The sequence below is a fragment of the Falco punctatus genome (genome assembly GCF_963210335.1).
Source record: "Falco punctatus genome assembly, chromosome: 1".
NCBI lineage: Eukaryota > Metazoa > Chordata > Aves > Falconiformes > Falconidae > Falco > Falco punctatus.
Window position 1 is genome coordinate 82424533 of NC_137580.1, and position 24382 is coordinate 82448914.

The 24382-nt window shown below is 37.1% G+C and overlaps 1 protein-coding gene across 2 annotated transcripts in view; it reads right to left on the minus strand.

Moving 5' to 3' along the window:
- Window positions 1-1901: 1901 nt before the first annotated feature.
- The window catches only part of SPOCK3 (SPARC (osteonectin), cwcv and kazal like domains proteoglycan 3), a 237720-nt gene continuing 215239 nt past the window's right edge, over window positions 1902-24382 (minus strand). The window contains exons 9-11 of one of the 2 annotated variants that reach the window (XM_080371193.1): window positions 22424-22486; window positions 21033-21170; window positions 1902-20015 (exon numbers count right to left, since the gene is read on the minus strand). In XM_080371193.1, the coding sequence (XP_080227319.1) occupies window positions 19843-20015; window positions 21033-21170; window positions 22424-22486 (374 nt within the window). In that variant the 3' untranslated portion in view covers window positions 1902-19842. The remainder of the gene's footprint in view (window positions 20016-21032; window positions 21171-22423; window positions 22487-24382) is intronic. The other variant, XM_080371194.1, reaches the window with a different exon arrangement.

Sequence of the window (24382 nt, forward strand, 5' to 3'; positions counted from 1 at the left end):
GTGTGGGACTGGGACAGAATCTATGTCAACAACTACAGTCCTGAAATAAAACACTTACTTCTCCTCTATACAATTTTTTGTATTCCTGGGTGCATCAAGTCCTTTTGCAATGTTCCTCAAACAACAGGCTGGGTAAATAGGTATCTATCTCATGGTTTAGCTTGGGGCTGAATCCAGAAACCAGGAACTTCTTTAGTCCCTTCTCTTAAGACTTTAAATATAGAACACCTAAACATCCAGAAACTCTCATATTTCCCCTCAGAATTCTGTTCCCTGGATCAGACCTGTAGAAATGTGAGTATTGTCACACTAGAAATTACTCTAATTGATAGGTCCTGCAAAAGCAAACCTTTATCACGGCATCACCCTACCTATATTTCCCCAATATAATTCATATAGTTTGTGGATGGTTTGTCCAATCTTCTTGTTATGGGCTGTGGGCTTTCATTCTATGCTACTGTTTTTCTTCAAAGATCCCTCCTACTATGAACAGTTTTCTATATACCTTTTTCTTCTGATTTCAGTTGTGTAAATTCACTGCTTTTCCTGAAACTGCATCCGTGCCGCTGAGAAAAACAAAAAATCCAAACCAAAAGCCAGCAATACATTCTGTGTTTTTTTAAGTTCCATCACTGAAACATACTTCGGGGCAGCAGGTACACTAATGTGACAGAGAAGAGTTTTGCTCATTAACTTCAGTGGTTTAAGTTAGGATAATATTTGGCCCTAGAGCATTATCTTATAATCTTTAGATGAAAGCAGGAAAAGCTATTTATGATACACCAGTACACTGAAACAGATTTAAGCTGCCTACCATAAAAAAAGTCTTTGATATGCCAAAAAAAGGGGAGTGCTTTCCTGAAATTCCTAATAACTCTCACTGTTGAGCACATCTCTGACTTTCAGTGTCCACCTACTGGCATGAACCCAAATATATAATGTTTTTTTTCATTCTGAGTTATATGTAAACTCTAACCTGTTCCACTTCAGACTGCACACAGATAAATCACTTTCTGTGGAGAAGGATTTTTTAAACTGATCTTATTTAAGAAGTGTTATTGAACTTCAGAAGAAGATGGATATATCTTCAGTATCAATAACCTCAACAAACACTCTATTCTGCAGTCACTACTGTTGATTCTTTACAGGTTGTGTGCTTGTGCTATCAAATAGTAAAAAAAAAAAAACCACTAAAAAACCCCAACCAAAGCAAAAGCGTGCTCCTCCTTCAGGCACTCTCTCACACAGAAACCCTTCTTTTGTGTTTTTCCTGAGATCTCATTTTGGGCAGATAGACGGGGAATGAATAGCACAATCCAGTAACCATTGTAAGTATTTCATCTATATTTAGGGGAAAAGTACTAACTTCCTGTGCACACAGACACTTCAGAAGCTACTCTGAGGCATTTTGTCAGACAATATATTAATGGAAACAAAGAAGAGGTGAAGTGGACCTACATGAGCAGTCTAGTTCAAACCTAGTACTCCTTGAGGACATGCTGATTGTCCTCACTTACTGATCTGTGCCCAAAGGCAAGGACTGTCCTGGGGCACACAAGAATTTATTTTTTTGTGAATGCATACGACAGTATGCATTTAATATTAGGAAATCTGAAGCTGCCATAGATTGTGAGGTTCCCTACGAAATTCAGAAAAACAGTCATTCAGCCCAGCACAGGTTTTATTTCCTGACTACGCATAAAATTACATGTGCAAAATCAGTGATGCGCTACATTAATTGGCCTCAAAACCAAAAAAAAACAAACAAAAAAAAATAGACAGATGTGCCTGGGCTTTGGCAAGAAAAAATTTTTTTTTTCTTCCCATACAAGCCTAGAAGCCTTTAACATATTAAAAATCTACCAAACTAGAAGCAGCAGATAAAACCCTCGGCTGTCCAGAGACTCAGCACAAGTAGGACTGTTCTGACTTGGCACAAGAGTAAGAGTCACTATTTTCTGGTTTTGCGTTACTGTTGGACAAAGAGCAAGTTTGTCCCCATCCTTGCTGGTTTGGCATGTTTACAAGGAGGCTCATCAAGACCTTTTAGCAAAAGCTTGTTGAGAAGAGCAGCAAGTAACTTAATCGCCAGCCACACACAGAGTTACAGACCAGGCTTGAAGGGTTCATGCATCTTTTATGTTATGGATAGAGATTTTAATCATATCTATGTTTATTCTGCTTTCCTTTAATATGTCTAGATGAGAAAATAAATAGAAAGGTAATATGACAGTGATAGAACAAACAGACACTGCCTAAATGCTTTTCCGAGCTTCTTAAGCAAGGCACTAAAGCTGGCAAAAAAAATGTTTGCTAGAAGTTCTGTTTTCATCATTCACCCCTTGGCTGGCACCTGTGATTGCTCACAGAGTTAATGGCAGCCTGGCAATTACTTTGATATGTTTCACTCCTCTGCAACACAGTTTTAAAGAATTTGCATCAGCAATACAGTAATCTGTAATGGCAGGGACCACAATAACACTAAGGTTCAGTTTGACATACCCATGTAATCTGCCGTGTTTTCCTTTATGCCTCCCAGGTAAGTACTGCTCACATACGCACCAAGAAAATGTATAATATGAGCCAAAGCAAAGCCCTTGAGGAACGGGGCCGTCAATAGTAAGTAATTCTTACCAGCAACAAATCAGTGACTTAAAACATGGATCCAGGGGAAACAGCTTCTGAATACTAGGACAGAACTCGCTTGGCAAAATTCATTTTTATCCCCATCAGTCCCATTCAGATAGATGCCATCTTTCCTATTATTAAAAGGATCCATACATTCTTCCAACCACCAGCTCAGATAATTCTGCTGAGAACTATTTTTTGCAGTACATCATTATAAGTTTGCCTTTAAAATGAGTTATAAGTATCTAAGCCTGAAATATGCCAGAATGGCAGTTAGGGAAGTTCAGAGGAAGAGAAAAAGGTGCTAAGCCTGTCAAGCTGAGACAGTGGAGTGTTATGAATGCAGCTACCTAGCAAATCAGTCATGGGAGAAAGTTAAGCAAAAAGCAGCAGTCTTGAACTCCACAGTAAATCTGAGTGTGGAATATTGACGGTCCACTAGAAAAAAAGTTGAGAAACTTTTTATTGAGACCATCAAAGAAATTATTGCATGGTAAGTCCAAAAATGCCAAGGTCAGGTAATTCTTTTGACAAAAGATTCCAGTTACATTGTCTCTACACATTTATAAATTTGCCAAAACAGCACAAAATTTAAAGCTGCACAATAACTCCACTTTCAAAACCGAGAAGCAAGGGATTCAGGTTCATGCAAATACTCGGTAGCAAAGTTTCAGACTGAATAACTCAACACAAAATGCATAAAACATCCAGGATTCTTCTTTCTTCAGAACATGAATATCTGAATACACAATCTCTTTCAGATTATACATTACCTCTGATTGGAAACAGAGGAGATCAGATAACCAATGATCATTTTTTATTGTGGGTTTATTACCTGTATAAAATGAGTTGAAGACTTCACACTAACTAATGTAAATAGATGACCATAGAAAAATCGTTTCAAGCAATCTCTTTGCTGATGGCCTCAGTAAACCTTTCCAAATCCTCGTAACTAGAGAATACAAAATCCTGATCATATTTTTTCCAGATAAACGCATTTGTACATGATGTTTTGGGAAAAGCAAGCCTCAGCCTATAGATCAATCCCTTAGTCTCCCTGGGCTTCAAACTTCACTCACTACAAAAAAAAATTGGAGGAAAGGCCAGTCAACATGCTAAGGGGAAGAGGTCCAGCTCCTTAGCAGATGAATGTCTGGTAGATGTTCAGAGATAATCCATTTCAGATCTCCCGTAGTCATTAAAGAAGGTCAGTTAACCAGCCTCAAGAGTTTAGCTATGCATCAAGTTTGACTTACCGAGGCTTTCTTCATTATTTGTCTTAAAAAGAGAAAACCAAACCGGTCAGGACCACTTCAGTGTTCACACCCACTTTAGGTTGCAGGAGAAAAAAAAAAAAAAAAAAAACCCAAGTACAAACCTACATGTTTTAGAAAGAGGAGGCTAAGGAGATTTTGCTTTCCTAGTGGTTTTCATCTAGAGCTAGAAATGCACAAGCAGGAAAGCATGTTCAGCTTATTAGTGTAACAGCAAGATGCCGGCAGTTCTTTGCGGTTAAGTTTCTCACTTCAGACACCCAGACTGTAACATCCTGAGCATGAAATACATTGCTCTCCCACCTTTCTGTAGAACTAAATGTGATGAAATCAACCATTAGACCCTTTCAAAGTTTTCAAATCAACGTTTTTTAAATAAGAAATTAATCAGACTATCTGGCTTAGGGAATTTAAATTACTTCCCTCTCACATTTGGTATTCACCTCTAATTAGATCAATACAGCTGAAACTTCACTAGATCAACAAAAATACCATTACCCCCTTTGTCCTGCATTTCTGTCCTTGCACACTACTGTGCAGTCCCAAAAGTATAGCTCTGCCATTCCCTTGCTGTCCATAGTATATTTTCACAAGAAGTTGGAAATCTGGAAAGATAAGTATTTTCTAAACCTGCTATTGGCTTCAAAGAGAAGACGGATCAAGCTTCCCATGCAGTGCAGCCCCATCTCCCTGCAGAAGAGTAGCAGATAAGAAGCCTACGGGACAGCTGAGCGCACAGCTGTGGGGACACATGCTGCCCACGGACTCCAAGAAGTGGCATGTAATCAGAAATGTGGATCACACTTGTTAATATCAATTTTTTATTTGATTTTACAGCTCAGCCCCCTTGCCACTGCAGGAATGAATATGACCCTCCTGTAATGGATATTCATTGCTTCTCTGTGTATATAGATTTCAGACACTGCACGGACTTGTTTGCCAGTAACTTCATGACAGGGCATTTCCAAATTAACAGAGACTAAGTGATTTTTTAAGCTCTTTTTAGGCCCCTTCCCACATATTTTACAGCAATTCAGGTGTAAAAATGTGAGAACTTTCTAATTATTAGGTGTTTACTGGATTAGCTAGACTTCTTTTTCTTACATTTGACAGGCAAATCAGCTTCTCAAGGCTGCAAAGTCTCCAGTGATAAAATGCTCCTCTTTGTGTTGTCATTAATTTGTCATTCTCTGGACTGCAAAGCAAATGAAAGTTCCTTAGACCCATCAGTGTTTGTGGTTTTTTTTCCCAGGATGGTAAAAAATTAAGAAATTTGGTCTTAATATGAGTCCAATGGCAACTCATCAACCATGGGGGAGACTAAGCTCAAGACTGGCATTAAAAAATCCCATGGTGAAGGAATCTGACCTTAGAGCAAACACAACCTGCAGCACTTACAAGGAACTTTATCTGGTACAGCCTGCAATGTTTAGATAATAAAGCAAGACTAAATTTTCCTCAGGACAGATTCTTCAGTTCTTTCTCAAACAAAAATACTGCTTACCAGGTGACAAGGAATTATTTGCAAATTGTGTAAAGGCTTCTGCTTTTTGCTTCTGAACCACAAAAATTTATAGAGAATAGGTAAAAAAATCTGGCATCCCATAAATCATTCTTTTCATTGGAAATAATACAAACAGAGATTCTTTTATCCTTAAGCTGCCACATCACATTGTAACTACAGGCTTAATCAGAGCCCTCGCAGCGTGCTGCCAGTCTGTCTCAGTCCCTGCTGTCACCAACAAACACGGCTGTTTCTGTCAGAAGTGTGGAGCTACTCAAACCCTGCTTCTCTTTATTGCTTAGCCACAATAACCTTTCTTTCCTGACAGCTAACATACAATAAATATGTAAGGTACGTAATAAAGACAGATGGCACACACATCAAACAAACAAAAAAGCGAAGATTTCTCTAGTGTTTTCCTTCATATTGGCTAAGAACATGCTATAGAGAGTCCCCGTGTCAAAGAAACAGGGAGAGGATTGCTCCCTCCTGTCACTGGGCTTCCCAGTGACATCTCCTTCCATATTGCCACGTGAAATCCGAAATTCTTTTCTAAGTAGCCCAATGGACCTACAGCTATCTGTTCCTGAATAGTGAAAGAATATGAAGCTTTTAATCCCAAATTCATTTTAAGGTCAGATCTGTAGTTAAATAAACCAAGTAGCAGAAGAAAGAAGCAGACAGCTAAAACCATTAGGAGGCAGGATGCGCAGACACAAAACACAGTGACATGGAACACTTTGCAGTGAGTTTCAGATATGCAAATGGTATAAAACCCCAACCATTTTCTAAAAGAAGAAAAAGCCACATCAACAAGAAGTATCAATATAGTAACAATTATGATTTTGAATAAAGTTTTATTGGACAGTAGTGATGCAGGGATTGTAGTAACCCTTGACACGTGCAGCAGTTTGCTTGTATTTTTGAGTTAAGAATCATAAATGGCATGTGCTATACAGAACAGTTCTGGGTTTGGGCGAGGGAAGTCTTGTGAGTTTCCGTATACCAACTTTTGGCCTACTAATTCTCTCAAACTTCCTTCTGGGACTCCCCTACCTCCCCTGTATCCCCTGTTTCTACCAAAAAAAAAAAAAAAAAAAAAAAAAAAGGAAAAGAAAAGAAAAAAAAGTCCCCCAAATGTAATGAAAACAATGCAACTCGTACTGATGTCTCCTCATCCAGGTCTTACACATTACTCAGGAGCACAGTCACTATACGCTCACAGCATTTAGAACATGTCTTCTCTTTTAATGACATTGTGTAAAAGCCACAGCAGTCCTGAGCTGACAATCCCATCCACATGAACTACTTAGTAGGCTATTTGCCAACTTCCATTTTTCTTGTTACATCATTCTTCTTTTAAAAAATATAAACCCATTGAATTATAAACCAAAGCTCAGCCTTCAAAACCTTGTGTCTATCTAGCTGTTGGCATTTCCTAATTGGAAGAATCTGTTTATTAATTCCTAATAGACGTTACTCTCTGGAATTCACCAAGGGCAGGGCAGCAGTTCACAGCAAATAGCAACACACGTCTGCTTTACATATGAAACAGTTGGTTATTCTCATTTGTGTCACAGCCACACATAGATTCCCCACAAAGATCTCGGCTACATTTCTGTAAGTGGTAATTAAATAATGTGGTCCCTGAATAACGCGTGCTGTCTTCTAGTACTCTCTAAGAGGAAACAGACGAGGAAGAAGGGTTAGCATGTGCTAAACCCTATCTAAGATCAATAATGGAGAGTGGATAGGAAATGGCTTTGTGATTCCTGTTTCACAGAATCATAGGATGGCTGAGGTTGGAAGAGACCTCTGGAGGTCATCTGGTCCAACGCTCTGCTTAAGCAGTATCACCTAGAACAGGATGCCCAGGACCATGTCCAGCTGGCGTCTGAATGTCTCCAAGGATGGAGATATTACCACCTCTCTGGGTTCATTTCAGAGCTCTATTCTCCAGCTACATTATGAAACTCACTTAAAAAAAAAAATGAAAAAGGAAAATTAATCCTGATTTTTAAAATTTCTAACAAAAACTAAACTTAAAAAAATTCCCAAATAGTTTTGCTGTGATTTTAAAATTGCTTTTATGGCATTCACTAATTGTCAAGGTTTTAACAAGAGTAGTGTTCTCTATGATCAGCAGCAGAACTCAAATACAAATAGAATATTGATAAGTTCTGCCAAGCTATTGCACAGCACATGTTTAGTACTTAATACAGAAACACTTAGGCAGTATTTTGCACATGTTAAAAGCAAAATGGGCAATTACACAACTATGACATTTTACCATATTCCAGAACATATGCTACATAATAAAAACTTTAATTACCACAATTATTGCTTTCTATGTATTTCTTTGTGTAGAAACAAGGCCTTCCTCCTTGTGTATTGCAAAGGAGAATTTACAATCACTTTTTTTTCCTGAGGAAAAGAAGCTAAAATTTATCTTCTGGGCAGTAAACACATGCATGTAATATTCTGCCTGTTCTGTCATCTAGTGCTTATCCAAGAGTAGACATGACCACTGCCTTTCTGGAATCACCTCCTCATAGAATAAATCCCATTCTGAAGTTAGTAATCATGGCGTTATCCTTGTCTACTGAAAATGTTCATTAGACACTGCCTTCACAGATAGTATTATTCATAAACCTGGTCCTACCCCCACAAACTCAAATAAAATATAAAAATGAATGGAATTACCTTTTAATTACATTGAAAAGTTTCATACTTTGCCCTCAAAAATGAATATGATAAATTTTGGTGTCCCAGAAATACTACAATCAATATACCTAAATCTTCAGAGTGCATGTTTAAAAATGGAAGTATGAGATATAAATTTTTCTATGTATATATTTTGACCTCTAGGAAAAAAAAAAAGTGGGAGAAAGAAAAAGTAATAAAATCTCTTGGAATTGCTTTAGTTAAAAAGGCATTAATCACTTTTTTTCCCAGTAATAAAAAAGCCAAACACATTTATCTCATAGAAACTTTTAGCATTTAACCAAGACTGAAATAAAAATCCAGGTTGTAACTGGAGCGGGGTATTAAATAATTTCTCATGAAAAAATAACATTACATTTGAACTGCTATAAAGGTCTTTTTCCTCACAAGAATGTTAAAGTAAATTATCAGTGATTCCTTTATTCCAGTCAAATGCTATTAATATCAAAAAGCTTGGTGAAAGGAAAGCTTACTATCTCTACATACATTGTTTAATACTACCGGATGAGATCCTTAAGCAAGATGTTACACATATCAATTCCAGCCAATAGGTCATGCAATATTTTTTTTCCTGAGGATCCAGATGTGGCTTTCCCAGTATACTATTCAACCAATAAAAGTGAAGGGCAATAGGCCCCACAGGAACACTTGCCTTAACACTAGGTCTCCCTTTCAAGAATTTACAATGAAAGTCAACAATGGCAAGACGTATGTCCCGATTATTTGGACTTTTTATAAAGCATTTGACAAATTTCCACTAGGTAAGCCTTCTTTCAAGGAACAAACATGAGAGAGAGGAAAGGGTGGTGTAAGAAGGAAAATAATAGAGCATGAAGTGCTTGTAAAAACATTTATTTTCTGAGTCAACTGCTAGTTCCCAAGGAGTATGAAGTTGGCCATCTGCTGCTGCTCAAATCGTACGTGAAGGGTCTTTGCTGAAAGAGATCTGAAAGACTGAGACCAAGAGCAACCTTGGAGCTCCCTGGCTGCTCTAGTAATTCTTAGAAGACTGGAATTATTTAGTGGCAAAATAGATGCAATGAAGGTGGAAAATATATCCAGATGCATGGAGAATTGACTTGGGCAGCAGCCAGACATTAGCTGTGATCATTTTCAATAGTTAACAGCCTAAGAGAGCAGAAGGACAGTGAACAGGCTTTTATAATGAAAAAGTCTGCCCACTGAAGTCATGTTTGAAAAAGGAAACAATATATTACAGTTTGGCATAGTTAAAGCAGGTGTAATTGAAAGTCATACCTGCTCCCTCTGTAGTCAAGATCATGCCTTCAGAGGATGTGTTGATTTCTTCATGAGCCTGTTGAGAAGACACCACTTGAAGAGTGACTCCTAGGACAGGAAGGATGTGTAGAAGTTCTGTTTTGGTTCTCTCCAACAGCTTCAGGGAGGAAAGGCAGGATCTGCTATATACTTCCATAGCTCGAAGAACACTGGAAGCCATTTTCTGGAGAAAGACACTTGAGCAATGGCTAGAAGGCTAACTAGGAATTTATTTTCTGCAAAAAGAGGCACTTATTAATGTCCTTAATGGCTGTTCTTTTGCGCATGTGTAGTCCACATATTGACCTTTTGAATTTACTTCAGGGAAGAAATGATAGAATCTCATCTAAAAATAGTATCTGGTCTAATAGGATTTGGAGGGAAGGGCTCGGATTACCACTACAATTAGATCATACGCTGAAGAACATATTGTTGCACTGCACAAACAGAAGAAGTAACTATTCTCACAACCATTCATTTTCATCCATTTCCTTCTTTATCATATGTCAGGTAGCGTCTGCTAGACAGCACTGCTTAGGCATAGTGCTTTTTACTAAATGGCAGCTGTTATGGTCTTCCACGAGGTCAAGGTAAAGCCCAGTGGACACTGGTGCTTTTGGTTCAGTGTGTCCCATCTTAGATGATTTGGTATTCTTATACTGAGTTGATGAATATCTTTAGTAGCACATGAAATTGCTCCTCCAGAACTCAAGGGGATTTGAAAAACTGGTATTTGCTTCCTCTAAGGTACCTATAATTTTATCATAGCCTATCGTATCCCAAAGTTATCATCTTTACTCCAGGACTCAGCATCCCAAACTGTTTATCTTCTTCATATGAACCAGTCTTAACTTTGATGATCCTCATCATCCTTTCCTTTTATGGCCTTTGGAAACAGGAAAGACACAGAGATCAGGACAGAGAAGGAGCAGCAAGGGTTTATACAATGACATAAATTACGTTGTTTGGGTTTTGCTTTCTATTTCTTTCCATTCACAACAAAATAATTCCTGATATGATTGGCTTTCTTTGACTGCCATTGAGCATCCAAGTGATATTTTTTAAAAACTTTGTGCATAAATCTATTCTAAGTCACTATCCATTTCTGAACTGGTAATATTTAATTTGGACCTTCCCATATGTCAGTGCCTAAACACTGTTTTGTATTTCCAATATGGGAAAAAAAATAATTCAGCTCACACCTTCCAAACATGTATTGTTGAGTGGAAAATTGTAAAGCTACAAGCAGCCTGTGAGGTGGACTATGAACACCTGGAAAGGACGCCAGTTCTGACAAATAACTTAAGCCAGGATGAAACATAATATTGGATAACGTATCTCTGCCTATCTGTAGCTGATATTCTTACTTAAGTTTCGTAGAAAAACTTAGAAAATTTTCTTAACTTTCAGTTGGTATGATTTCAAATTTAAGGATGCCTGGAAACTGCATAATTTAGCTCATTTCTTAGCAACATAGCTTTTAAAAAAAAGTCAGGGAGTTCTGGAAATTTCACTGCAGCATTCTGATGCAGTAATCATTTGATGACACCAAGGTGAGTGGTGTATTTGACATGCCCAAGGGACAGGATGCTATTCAGAAGGGCCTGGACAAGCTTGAGAAGGGAGCCCACATGAACCTCATGAGGTTCAACAAGGCTGAGTGCAAGGCCCTGCACGTGGGTCAGGGCATCCCTGGTATCTATACAGGCTGGGGGTCAATGAACAAGCCCTGTGGAGGACTTGGGGGTGCTGGTGGATGAAAAGCTGGGTGTTAGCTGGCAATGTGTGCTTGCTGCCCAGAAGGCTACCTGTATCCTGGGCTACATCAAAAGAAGTGTGGCTAGCAGGTGATGCTGCCCCTTCTACTCCTCTCTGGTGAGACCCCACCTGAAGCGCTGCACCCGGCTCCGAGGTCCTCGGTATAAGGTGGTCATGGATCTGCTGGAGTCCAGAGGAGGCCACAAAGCTGATCAGAGGGCCAGAGCACACTCTCCTACGAGGCCAGGCTGAGAGAGCTGGTTTTCCAGCCTGGAGAAGAGAAGGCTCTGGGCAGACCTGGCTGCAGCCTTTCAGTACTTAAAGGGGGCTTCTAAGAAAGATGGAGACAGACTTTTTTGCGGGGCGTGTTGTGATAGGAGAAGGGGTAATGGTTTTAAACTGAAAGAGGATAGATTCAGGCTAAATATAAGGAAGAAATTTTTCACAATAAGGGTGGTGAAGCACTGGAACAGGTTGCCCTGAGAGGTGTTGAATGCCCCATCTCTGGAAACATTCATGGCCAAGCTGGATGGGGCTCTGAGAAGCCTGATCTAGTTGAAGATGTCTCTGCTCATTGCAAGGGGCTTGGATAGCTGGCCTGATGACCTTTAAAGGCCCCTTTCAACCCAAACCATTCCACGATTCTATGATTATTTCAAAAATCAATGTTTTTGGTTCCTGGATTCAACTAAAGGAAATTATTGGAAGCCATTGCTTTCTAGGTGAAGTACCTGACCTGCTGTAATGTCAGCATTCTTAATAGGAAAAAAAAAAAAAAAAGTTATAATTAGGTTTAAGAGAGTAATTACAATGCATAACTTTCAATGTGGTTTTTTTAAAGTGTTTTTATTACAAACATGCTATGCTGAAGGAAAACTGCAACTTCTGGCTTTTTTTCTGTAGATAGGCTACAGTATCATTTCTTCCATCCCAAAGGAAAGGGATTGGAATCTCTCCCCGTGTGAAAAACATAGGCTTGACAATTTAAAGATGTTTGCTCCATGAGCAGGTATAATCCCAGAAGGATGGGATAAAGCGTTGGCTACAGAATGAGTCATAACGATCACAAGACTAACAGCCTTTAGAAAAAGCGGTGGGGACCAAGATCAGTGTGGGGCTTTCTCACTAGGTTACTATTCTGAACTCTGCCTTAGTAGTGTACTATTTTTTAGACTTCTGCCTTGTTTTTTCTCCCCTTTGCTATAATTTCTCTTTTTTTCTAACAATAGTTGGACCAAGAACACTTTAAGAAAGTGAAGTTAAGAAGAAAAATTGGGAACAAACCTCAGAAGCACAATACCTGTTTCTTTTTGAGATAGATAAAATGGTAGGGAGAAGCAGCTAGCTATTCTGTTCTCATAGTCCAGCCCGGAGAAATGGTAAGTTGACACACCTGACCGAGCAAATGTCTTTTATGGAGATAAAGTACAGAGCGCAGAGAGGCCACTGTTGTGGGACTATCCAGTTTGCATAACCTCACTATGCAAAAAGAGAAAAATCTTTCCCTTTCTTCCATCACGCTCAGGCAAACAGCAGCACTACCATAAAGCCCTTAGGCATATGCAGTTCCCCTTCAACAGATCATTACTCTGTGGCAGAGCTGATCCCTCTGTGCTCAGGTCTCAAAGTAACTACACCAGCTGCAGAGGAGCATGGAAAAGGGTAACACAGAGATGAGATGTGCCAGGCAGGAGAGGCTTCTGAACCCCTGCGCTGCTCGCCATAGCTACATTCCTCTGCTGCGTCAAAGGAGATGGGGGCTGCATGGCAAGGTTCCTGCCGGAATGTAGGAAGGAAAAGACCTGTCCCTGTAGAGTAGCAAATAATAGGAATTTTATTCCTGCTGTTGAAGATTAAAAGGCTTTTTTTCCTATTGTCATGTAGTGGCATTCAAGGAGCAGTGGAGTGGCAGATAATTTAAAACAAATTGACCTCTAATTAACAGTAAAAGATGACATGTACTACAGATTTGAAAGGGGGGGGGGGGGGAAGACCTTTTTTCACTCAGGTTCTCATAATAATTGAAATCTAAATATGGCCAGAGAACAGTTAACCAGGCACCTAGTGCTTAAGGTGTAAGTCAGATCTATGAATCATAGAAGCGAACTGTAAATTAGAGGATCTACTTATTACCTGTTTGGCCTTAAGAGGTACCTTGTGCCAGCACTATCATTTCTTTTATCTTTGCAAAACAGATACAGGAAATTTGCTTAGATGGCAATGCTTTTTCTGCGGATATTGCCAATTCAAATAAAAGTTAATATGCAGAGAGATAAAATAGCAATGCAATTTCTACTACCTAAGAATCGAGCTACCTTAATGGACAAGATAATACAATTTTCGATAGCATCATTCCCCTTTTATATCAGAATCTAAGTAAATTAACGTTTACATAAACATACAACTCTGGACAATTCCCTGCACTGAGTCAGGCAAGCATTTGTAGTGGATGTACTAGATTACATCTGGGCAAACACCTGCTATAAACTACTTCTTCTGAGGAACTCCTTAATGTGCCAGTAACATGTCCTCAGCTCCTAGGCTGGTCAATGGTGCAATTCCTACAGATGCTCTGTGCCACGATGCCACTATGGGAGCAGAAATTGTCTCAGCACTCGTGTAATTTCTGATGTGAATAATATCCTCTAAAGCTACATAGTCTAACAAAAACATGTGTGTGTGTGGAAATTATGAGGGGAAAGAGCAACATGAGCAATGAACTTAGAAGCCTCAGTCTTTTATTCAGTGAGAAGATCAGTCAGCTACTCAAATACATAAATGCCCCAACACTGTCTTATTCTAATTTTTCTCCTGCCTTCCTTTCCTTTGAGCTGGCTTTAATTACAGTCTTACTTCTTTTTTTTATTATTATTATTTTTCTTTAGCTAATAAAATTGTATTCCCATGAGTAACGATTATACTGAGGTACATTTTCAAGGCATAAATTAAATCTGTTGGTAGGTTTTCTTTACAAAAACCAGTAAAAGTAATCAGTTTTAGACCATGCATTTTAAGCTGTTGTGCCTTCAAAGAAGCATCCTTCCTATGTTCTGGAAAGATTTCCCAGGAGAGATCCTAGAGCTCTTGCTGCTGAAGGAAGCTGCCCTACTCAACATTTGATTTCCTCCTTTAATTGGAAACTACATTTCCAAGCATATGGGGGAATTAAGGGAAGCGAGATCACTTGCACATGAAGAAACATGGACTGGTATCATCATCCCATGATGTTATAGTGTGATTTCACATGGTGTATCCTCTCATTTGAATTACACTAACATATAAACTTGTCATCCACTTGGTCACAATTAATTACAACAAAGACAGTCTAGTGATGTTAGCTTTGCACAAATATTTTTATCACGTTGAGCAAACATGAAAACTTCCCAACACAAAACAAATACATAAACCTCCATATAGATAACAACTGTACTTTTCAGGTAGCTGTGACAGATGTTAGAAAGGTAAGAATTCTTAAGACAGTTTTAACCATTTCAACCTCAATTTCAAAATGTATGCCTCATATGAACCAAGCACATTTTTATATTAATTTTTCACTTTGGGGGATTTGGCTTGGATTTATACTGGTAACATCTTTAAAATACTCTCTAGATTTTGTTTTCTTCATAAAAGAATATTTACACTATAAAACAGATAAGCAACTTCACTCAACAGATTTTGAATTAGCGTGTTTTTCATTCAGTTCCTTAACACTAATGCAGCATAATGGAATACACAGAAGTGTGGTAAAACTGAGCAAGCACTGAAGAAGTTTTGCATAATGCTCAAAATCAATTGATTCTGAATTACAGTGTGCTTTTAAATAACTGCATTACTCTTGAGAAGTAAGGAAAAAGAATCACAGCATTAAGGCTGCAGCTGCAAAATTGGACTCTTACTATAGATTGCTATTGCTGGGTTGTTGTATTTTTTTTTTTTTTTTTTTTTGGAAAGAGGAAACCTCTGTAATATTTGCTAGCTTTCAAACAAAACCAACAAAGTATTTTGTTAATCACCACTCTGTTCTAACACCTCAGACTTTCAGACTTTGTAAAACTTGGTGTGGCTCTCCAGCCCCCTCAGGCACATGGAAATCAATCAGAAGCATTACAGTTACAGTAGAAAAGATCCAAGGCCCCTTCTTCACAGGGGTCCATCAGAGAACAACCTCCCCAAAACATGTTGGTATGTAACCCTGTGAAGTAAATAAATATGAAAAGGGAAAGGAATTTGAGAGTCTTCCTCCAAAACGGGTACCTGATATTAATACCAAGATCTACAGAGCACACACTCGGTGCCCTGTGTTGGGTATAGCCAGCTCTTTCACCACTGCACTTGCCTGATGAGCAGTACAATGACCCAAGTTGGATGAATGTGTATTCATAATATATAATTTTATTTATTTATTAATTCACCAGACTGCAGAATGTTCTAGGTGTTTACAAAGCAGCTGTGAATGCTATGGACAGACAGGGACAACAGGCCACCTCTGTCCATCTTGATTTTAGCTGATAAATTTCAACCATCTTGGCAAACATGGTAACACACATGAGCAGGGAGTTTGTGGATACCCTCGTCCGAAGTTTCAATCAAATTTTTCTGTGGGATCATGTGGAACACCGGTAAAGAGATGTACAATTTTCTACGTTATTATTAACATTATTTATATGTATATATAAACATTAACATAATTACTAACCTTATAGCATGGAAACTCTTTTTAAAAACAGGCATGTACATTTCACTTGTAAAACTCAACTTCAAGCAGACAGACAGATATTGTGCAGTAGTCTCTTTTTTTCAGGATTGGGTTCAATTAGCATCTGAAACACAACAAAAAATGCAAAGCGATGTCATCTTTCAGGCTAGGCAACTCTTTCCCATGGTTACTCTGGCTCCTTAACTTCCAAGAATAATTTCTACTAGCACGTCACATGAATTAACAAATTAGTAAACTGCACCCACCTTGTATTAAGAGTACAATGACACTGTGTTAGTAGAGATCTACTCACGACAAAGGGTTACCCTATTGCATCAGCATGTCCAATATGGTACTTGCCGTCAGGAGTGGGTTGGTTTTTGAAAAAAATTTTGATATTTTAATTACTTACCTAGTGATAACTGGTGAAGTTGGAGACCTTCCAATCCATTATATTGTTCTTCATGTTTATCCCGATCTGTTTCATCAAATAGAAACTTGGTGACAAACTACTTCGTGTCCACTCAACTAGCTGAAATAAAATTGTGGATGACTTGCTACTATATATTTAGATTAGTGGAAAAACTAAAAAGGATTACTGTGTTTCAAATAAATTTGTGCTGCCATGGCTTTATTTCAATCAAGTTTTTAAAAGCTTTTAGCAATTAGAAATATATATGCTGTTCTAATGAAGAAACCCTGTAAATACAGATATTTTAAAATTTCCTATAAATCACAGAATCTACTTTCTGTTAAACGTTACTTATTCTACCTGGCCACTGTATTCTTTAATAATAATGAAAGAAATCCAGTTATTGTCCATGTGCACAAAAGAAGTAAAAAAAAAAGTAAATCATTACAGTCGATCCATTCTCAGTCTTGTACAATAATCCAATTTTTGTCCAAGCAAACTAACGATGCTAATTGACTTGCTTTTAAACTAAGTGTATCTACCTGTGTGGCTTGACCTGAAATACTCTGTTGAAAGACTATATAATAATCTATTTCACTGAACTCGGTATTCCTTACTTTTCAATGAATCAGAATTACAATTCCACACATTCTCAGAAGAGAACAAGGATTAATCACTGTTTCTGAAAACCTCCACAATTTTATCAGTATTCTTCGCATATTTATAAGCACATATATATGTGCACAATTATAAGATACAGAAAAATCAACAATAACACTGTAAAAATAATGAAGTTTTAAAATCAAGGGATCCCTACAGTTTTCTGCTTGACTGTACTCATGAGGACATACCTCTGTGCAGATTTATGGATATGATGGAAAGAAGGAAAAAGATTCTGAATGGTTTAGTAATTTAGTGATTTTATATTACCAACCTTTGCCTTTATTTGTTCTACCTGCTCCTGATTTCATGTGTTTCTTCAATACTGCAGTGGCTTCCAGTTCATTTGGTGTCATGAAAGCAAATCAGCACCATAATATTAATCCACAGACAAATGATCCTTTAATTTTTAAAGGGATGTTTTCAAAGAAGTCTCACACTATCAGCCTCTTCTCTGGCTTTTCCTCATGAATGAGAAACAAGTAAACTGTTTGTTATTGCTGGTTTAGTTTTGGATGAAAAAAAATCTGCAAAATTACCCTGAATCTCCACTGTCACAGTTCTTCAGTAAATTTAACTATCTTGTCTTACTTCTGACTTTACGATAGGTAGCTTTGATACTCAGGAACTAACATCCATGCATAATCCCTCCTTTTCCAGTTCAGTAGGGAGTTTTCAGGGAAGAAATATAACCTCCTTTTGTGCTCTTCTGCATGACAGTTCATTTTAGAATGGTCTTCATATTGTAATCCCATTAGGCTAAGCACATTATGAATGATCTTTCCACACTAATTCTTCTAATATCACAAGTTCTAACGAAACCCATTTTTAGTTTGTCATCTAATGACCATTTGTCACATCAGAAAAAAAAAACCAAACCACAACAGTACTTGCTACATCAGCCAATAATGACAACATTTTTTCTTTAGCTTCTTTATTTAAAATCAATTTATATATCAGTTAATTTCAGCCATAAGAAATTGTTCGCTGATAAAATCCCACTAAATTGGAATGGTACACTCTTAACTACTTTTATTTAAGAAAATAATACAACTATGCCCCACAAATTATGACAGTTTGAAAAGAAACCTCTTTCTTTACTATGCAATGAAGACAATGTCATAAAAGTACATAAGAAAGCTCTTGAAATTTCAGGGAAAAATACAGAATATTAAAAGCTCCCTATGGGTTTTGCCTTAGTCAAAAATTCTTTACTGGAAATAAAACATTAATAAATGGCTTTATACAAATAAATACATATTTTAATAGGTGAAATGTATCTGAAACATGAATTCTTCTTGTTTCACCATTTCAAACTATGCAAAAAGTCAAAATGATGGGCTATACTGGCCAAAGGTTGGTTACAAGAATCTTTATTTTGCAAACTATACAGAAACGGTAAAAAGAAAATGCATTATACTTTTCAATACCACATAGGATAAACACTAAATTTAATGTGTAGAAATTAATTCAAATTAGAAACTGATTTTCCTTGTAATTAATGATGGGAAACTAGTGATCCAATTTTGAAATTATACAACCTGTAGTATTACAGTATACAGGTCACGTCAATTCTATTGTGGGCAAAAAGAAATAGATATGATATGAATGAAGATGGTGGAGTCCCAAAATGTCTACACAATTAATTAACATGCTAACATAAATACAGTGATTAAAGTAATTTTCTCTACAGTCAAATCTTAAGTGCTACTCTACACAATAATTATAATCTAGTCCACATGGTAATTACATAACAATAGGAAAAAAATTGAAATAACCCATTTTCTTCATTCCAGCAGCAGTACCTATACTGGTATTAATTTGGTAATTGGGTGTGCTTAGCTATTGCCTAACATCCTATACTGGTATGCATGCTAAAACCTCTCTATTTTGCTATTTTGCAAGGCACCTTTACAAAACATTCTCTAAGTTTCTGCACTAGTAACAGAAAACAACATGAATTAAGATGAAGATGCAAAACTATTTTCTGAATTGAGAAAATAAAAAGTATCATTATACATTTATTAAAATCTACCTTGGGGCAAGTGCCAATACTCTGAAATACAGTCATGTATAAAGGTAATATAATTTTAAGCATTTTTTCCCCCATGTAAAATATTTTACGCTAATCTGATTAGAGAGAAATACAGGGAAGCAACAAAGGGTAAAGCAATGTTTGAGTAAATAATGATAAAGCCTATATGATCTTGACATGAAATTAAAAAAAATAAGGACAAGAAAACTTTAGATTACAGAACTGGTGCTTGTCCATGCTACTGCTTTTAAAAAATCCTTTCAATAACCTAGCCATTTCCTAATGAAAAATGTAACTACAAATGCAAACACAAAGGAGGATTTTGCTTTATTTTTCCCTCCTGATAAATTTTCTCCATACCTTTGGTTAATTAAAGGCTGGCGAGATGCTACTCATGCACCAATGTTTTTCTACTGTAATACATTTTTGATTTATTAAATGGACAATTTGCAAAGCCCGCAGGGCCTAAAACACTGACAGAACTAAAGTTAAGTTACAGTATGTGTTCTGAAGAGGACATGCACATTTCCAAGTAAGGGCAACTATATTTTCACCGGAGTTTTAAAAAGACTGGTTGTCTTTATAGTGCGTTTTGCACATTTATATTTTCAGTAGCACATAACATCTCTTTCTTCAGGCTAGACTTCCAATGTGTTTTCTTCAGCGCAAAGGCATTTAAAAACTCAAAAGCACATAATATAATTATTCTTATTTAAACAAAAGAAGTCTATGACTCCAGCTGCAACGTTTGAAATAATTATACAAAATATACATGTTATTTAGAATCCTTTTGATCTCGGAGAGCAAAGGGATTTTATGAAATGTTGTCTTGTGAATTTTAGAAAGGTATGATTCATGGACCCCTTAACATCATCAGATATATCCATCATGATCATCATCATCATCGACATCATCATCTCCTTCATCTTCATCATCATCTTCAATTTCGTCTTCATCATTCATTATTTCATCTTCATCATCTTCATCATCTGTCCATTCATGGAAATCACCAGAGGCAAAATCACCTGAAGTCTCTAAATCGATAGCTAAAAAGGTATCATAGTTATAGAAAAGATACACTACATATTTATAGTATAACATACATACGCATACAAAAGGCACACCAGTATATCTTGTTTCAGGACCATTATTCATTTTAAACTACCTAGTGTGACACAGAAATAAAACATAAACAATAGGAAAATTCTTTTGTCTTAGAAGAAAACCACTTCAACAGGGTTAAGTTTCTCAATGTTAACAAAAGGAGACAAATTTTATGGATCTGTAGAACTGTAATAAGTGCCAGAACAACTTAAAGGGATTTAAGTCCAATTTACAGATTACAATAAATACTGCTGATAACATACACTGTCTATTGTTCAGTTCTTACATATTGCCCTGAACTGCCCATCCATCTAGAAAGGATTCTGGATTAGATGGACAATAGGATTGAGGTTGTACTTCACATACTGTGTTAAATTTACCCTTTGTTTCAGGCTGTGTTCTTTTGTTGCAAAAGAAGTGGAAAGGAGTAATGTAAAACGTTTGTTTGGTTTTTTTTAAATGGAAAATATTTTTTTTTGCCATTTTTTCTATCTATGACATCAAATGAAGGTGACATGGGAATTCTTGGAAGAAGTTGCACAGTGCTGCAGGGAAGGGAAAAATAAGGGAAGATTTAGTGTGCTAGGAACTTTTGGCAATTCCCTCAAACAAAATGAAAAGAACGTCAAATTGAATTCACTAGCATGCTGATTACCCAAAGGGATTTCATCAAGCACTTTGAGGCTTGTGTAATGCTGCTTTAGATAATTAATTTTCCCTAGGTTTATATATACCATGCCAAGCACATAGATAAGGTCTATCAATAGCTGACACAGTGATAGGAGTTGCAAAAACTAATGAAGTAATAATAATAACAACAAATTATAATTTGTTATTTTTTGTTTCAAAATCCATGCAGTTAGGTCCCATGTCTGTTCTCACTGATGAAATTTAATCTGGTTGGTAATCAAAGGGAACAACACCTCTAAACTAAATTCCACAAACGGTTCTTAACTTACCGCATTCTGCGGCACCATTTGTCCTGGATCCTGTTACCTCATTGCCGTATCTGTCAACACACCAGCACTGCCCTACACTTCCATGGCACTGGCTTGGTTTGTAATATCCATCTTCATCACATAAGGGGATGTACTGCCCTGTGATATATAAATATTGAGTAAGAATATTAAAAACTGCCTCTTGGCCAATGTAACAATTATAGCAGAAAGTAAATCCTTTTGCTGTTTCCTCCCCGTTCCAGACTCTACACTGAAGAGTTTACTGTTACTAAATTCAGGTCAGCTGAAAGTGACTGGATGAATCAAATGTCGGAGGGAAAATAACATGTATCGGTCTTGGCAGTGATTTCAAGAAATAAAATGACCAGTCTTCCTTTAAATTTTTCACTGATCCTGTGATACATCTTCCCTACTCCCTGAACATCTTGGTCAAGATCTTTGCTGTATTCTGGAGAACAGGCCCAAAGGTAATACCCAAGCCTGAATGGGATATTCTATGATCTGTGGAGTAGAAGCGAGTCAGAATAAGAACGGCCAGGCTTCATGGACTAACAAACTATCTGCTATAAGGCTTTGGAGCTATTTTTATTTAATATACATTTTACAATCCATTGAGTTACATAGTATTTAATTATCCCACAGAAGACAAATGCAGTGTAACAAACCAATTTTATCAACTACAAATGTAAAAAAAAGAATGTTACATTTGCACTTACATGCAGATTACCTATGCAAATTAGGTTCTAAGCCAAAAGGGTTCCCCACCAAAAGTACAAGAAACACAGTCAGGGACTTATTTTGTGAGGCAGTGACTTCCTTAAAGCTGAATAATCCAGTGTTTTTAATTTGGAATGAACAGAGACTTTTTGAAAGAAACACAAAATGTAGACAAACCACAATGAACAAAACACTCATATGAAAGCATTTCGAAGCATATAGTTGTTGTTAGAGACCATCCTTTAGCAGAAATAAAGTGTTGACTACTTTGGGCCAAACCTTTTATTGCAGCTTTTATAGAGTGGCTAACAGTAAAATGAAGATTTTACATTTCAGTAATATTGATACAGTATAAACTGATTCACAACAAAGATTTCAATTACTTAATATTACAGGTAAAGGATCAGCAGAGAAACTAATTTAGGAGTGCCTTAGACTGTCCCCTCTATAATGGTAAAAACGTACCTTATATTAGGGTAATAAAACAGATGTAATATCTTTTGGTAGGTAAGGTAATAAAACTAAGTTTAATAGCTTTCAAAAATTTCATAAATTTTGTTGCTGGAATTTACTGCAGTCTATCTTTGTTGGATTAATATTGATTTTATGTTTCTGTTTCACTAGGGTTATTTATGTAAGCAATAAAACCTTCAAAAGAATGATCTGTGGCTCACCTAGGAGCTTCTTTCTTCCTTGCTGCTTCTGAATGTTGCTGACTTCTGTCTGGCAAGGTGGGTCTAAAACGACATTACAAAAGTTAAATAGATTATACCGTATATTTGAAAAAACCCCATATGACTAAGTTTTCACAGTTTGCTACATTCTAAGATCACTTTAATTACTGATCTTAAGAAATACATCCATCCTGCATTAGTAGTCATGTTCTAAGCTCTGAAATAAAAGAATTACTGCACCTTGCCACAGCTCCAGAATGATGAATTAGAGCATCATCATGGATTTGTGCAGAAGGCCACACCCAGTTAACCCAGCTGTAAATGAGCACCTAGTCACTAATCTGGAGGATTGAGGAATGCTAGACCAAACTACTAACTCTATCACACCCTGTTTTATTGGTCTATAGAAATCAAGAGTGTGATGACGAAGCTTGCCTCATGTATTGGTTAAAAACATCATGGCTCTTTTAATTCTTTCCCTTTCGTCCTTGTTAGAAATCATGTTCAAGATTTGTATTTCACATACTACACTAAGAAAATAAGAATTTTCTCCACTGAAGTCTGCAAGATTGTGATTCCGTTGCAAAAATTTAAGACTGAATCCCATAGGTACAAAGCCCCATGTTCAGCAAACTAAGTTAAAAACAGCGGTAAACTTTAGATGGCTTGAAGAGGCAGAATAGGTATTAAAAATCAGTTTTCCATTTTTCAGCTATAGCTTACTCCAGTTCTGAATCACTTAATTGTCTACCGTCTACAAAAGCAAGTCACAGTACGCTGCATGAATGGGAAGGAAATAAGACATGAATGTGTATGCATCAGTTGTGAATAGTGAAAGGATCAAAGACGGCAAAGTACTAATCTCTTAACGCTGATACTGCATACTACATTAGACTGTGAGCACAAAGCCATTTCTCATTCTGAATTAGTAGTAATATTACTGAGTTTACTCACATGTTTAGCTTATACTGTTCTCAGACAATATTCTGGTAACACCTCACTAAAGTCTCCAATTCTATGACTATTAAATGCATTTGCCATTTTAGCAGACTAATTATTTAGAATACATCTTTGCCATGCAAATAATTCAAGGCTCCCTTCTGAAATACAGTGAAACTACTTTTTTTCAATGCAAACAGAATAAAATCTGAGCTAGTTTAAAGGTGAGTGAGATTGTCCTAGCTTATTGATGAAGCACACACTTAGACCAGAATCCAGCCACTGTGTAAGGCAATAGGTAGGAAAAAATCACTTGAGTGGTGATAGTCCAAAGCAGCCTTTCCTAAATCGCTCCTAAAGGAAAACAAGAGTGCTCACCTTTAGCCAGCTGAGAGTAGCACAGGATGCACAAAGGAGTGCAGGAATGGTAAGAATACATTATAATACACGGACGTGCCTTTTTTGTGGAAATGCTCAAACTCTGGTGACAAATGCCTAGATGAACTGGGGATCAAAAATGTATTTCTGGTGAACACAGAACCTCTTGGCTGGCACAGCCTAGATGTACCAACAGGCCTTTGGTATTATTCATGAGCTCTTCTCTAACAGAGTAGATACTGGAAAACAATAATAACCCCTTAATGACAGCAGGCTGTTAATCTCTCCTGGGTTTACATTTTAAATACTATTTGCATATCCCATATGTTTAAAGCAGTTTATAAACATTTAGAATGGCCTCGACTCTGGTGGACCAGGTTTTCACACTAAGTCTGTAATGACTCTTTTAGAGTGAAGGCCTTAAAAGTAGGCTCTGCTTTTAAAACACTGTTCACAGGAGTCTTAGTGCCAGAACAAATTTTCAAGATATGCGTTTCCAGACAACCAAGCAATTTTCTGTGTGTGCTCTTGAAAACCACTGGGACTTGACATCTTTGGGTAGGTACTAGGTTTTAAGTATTTAGTCTTTTGAATATTTGCTAAGGCTATTTAAAGTTATTTTTGTGTTGTAAGAAGTGCTTT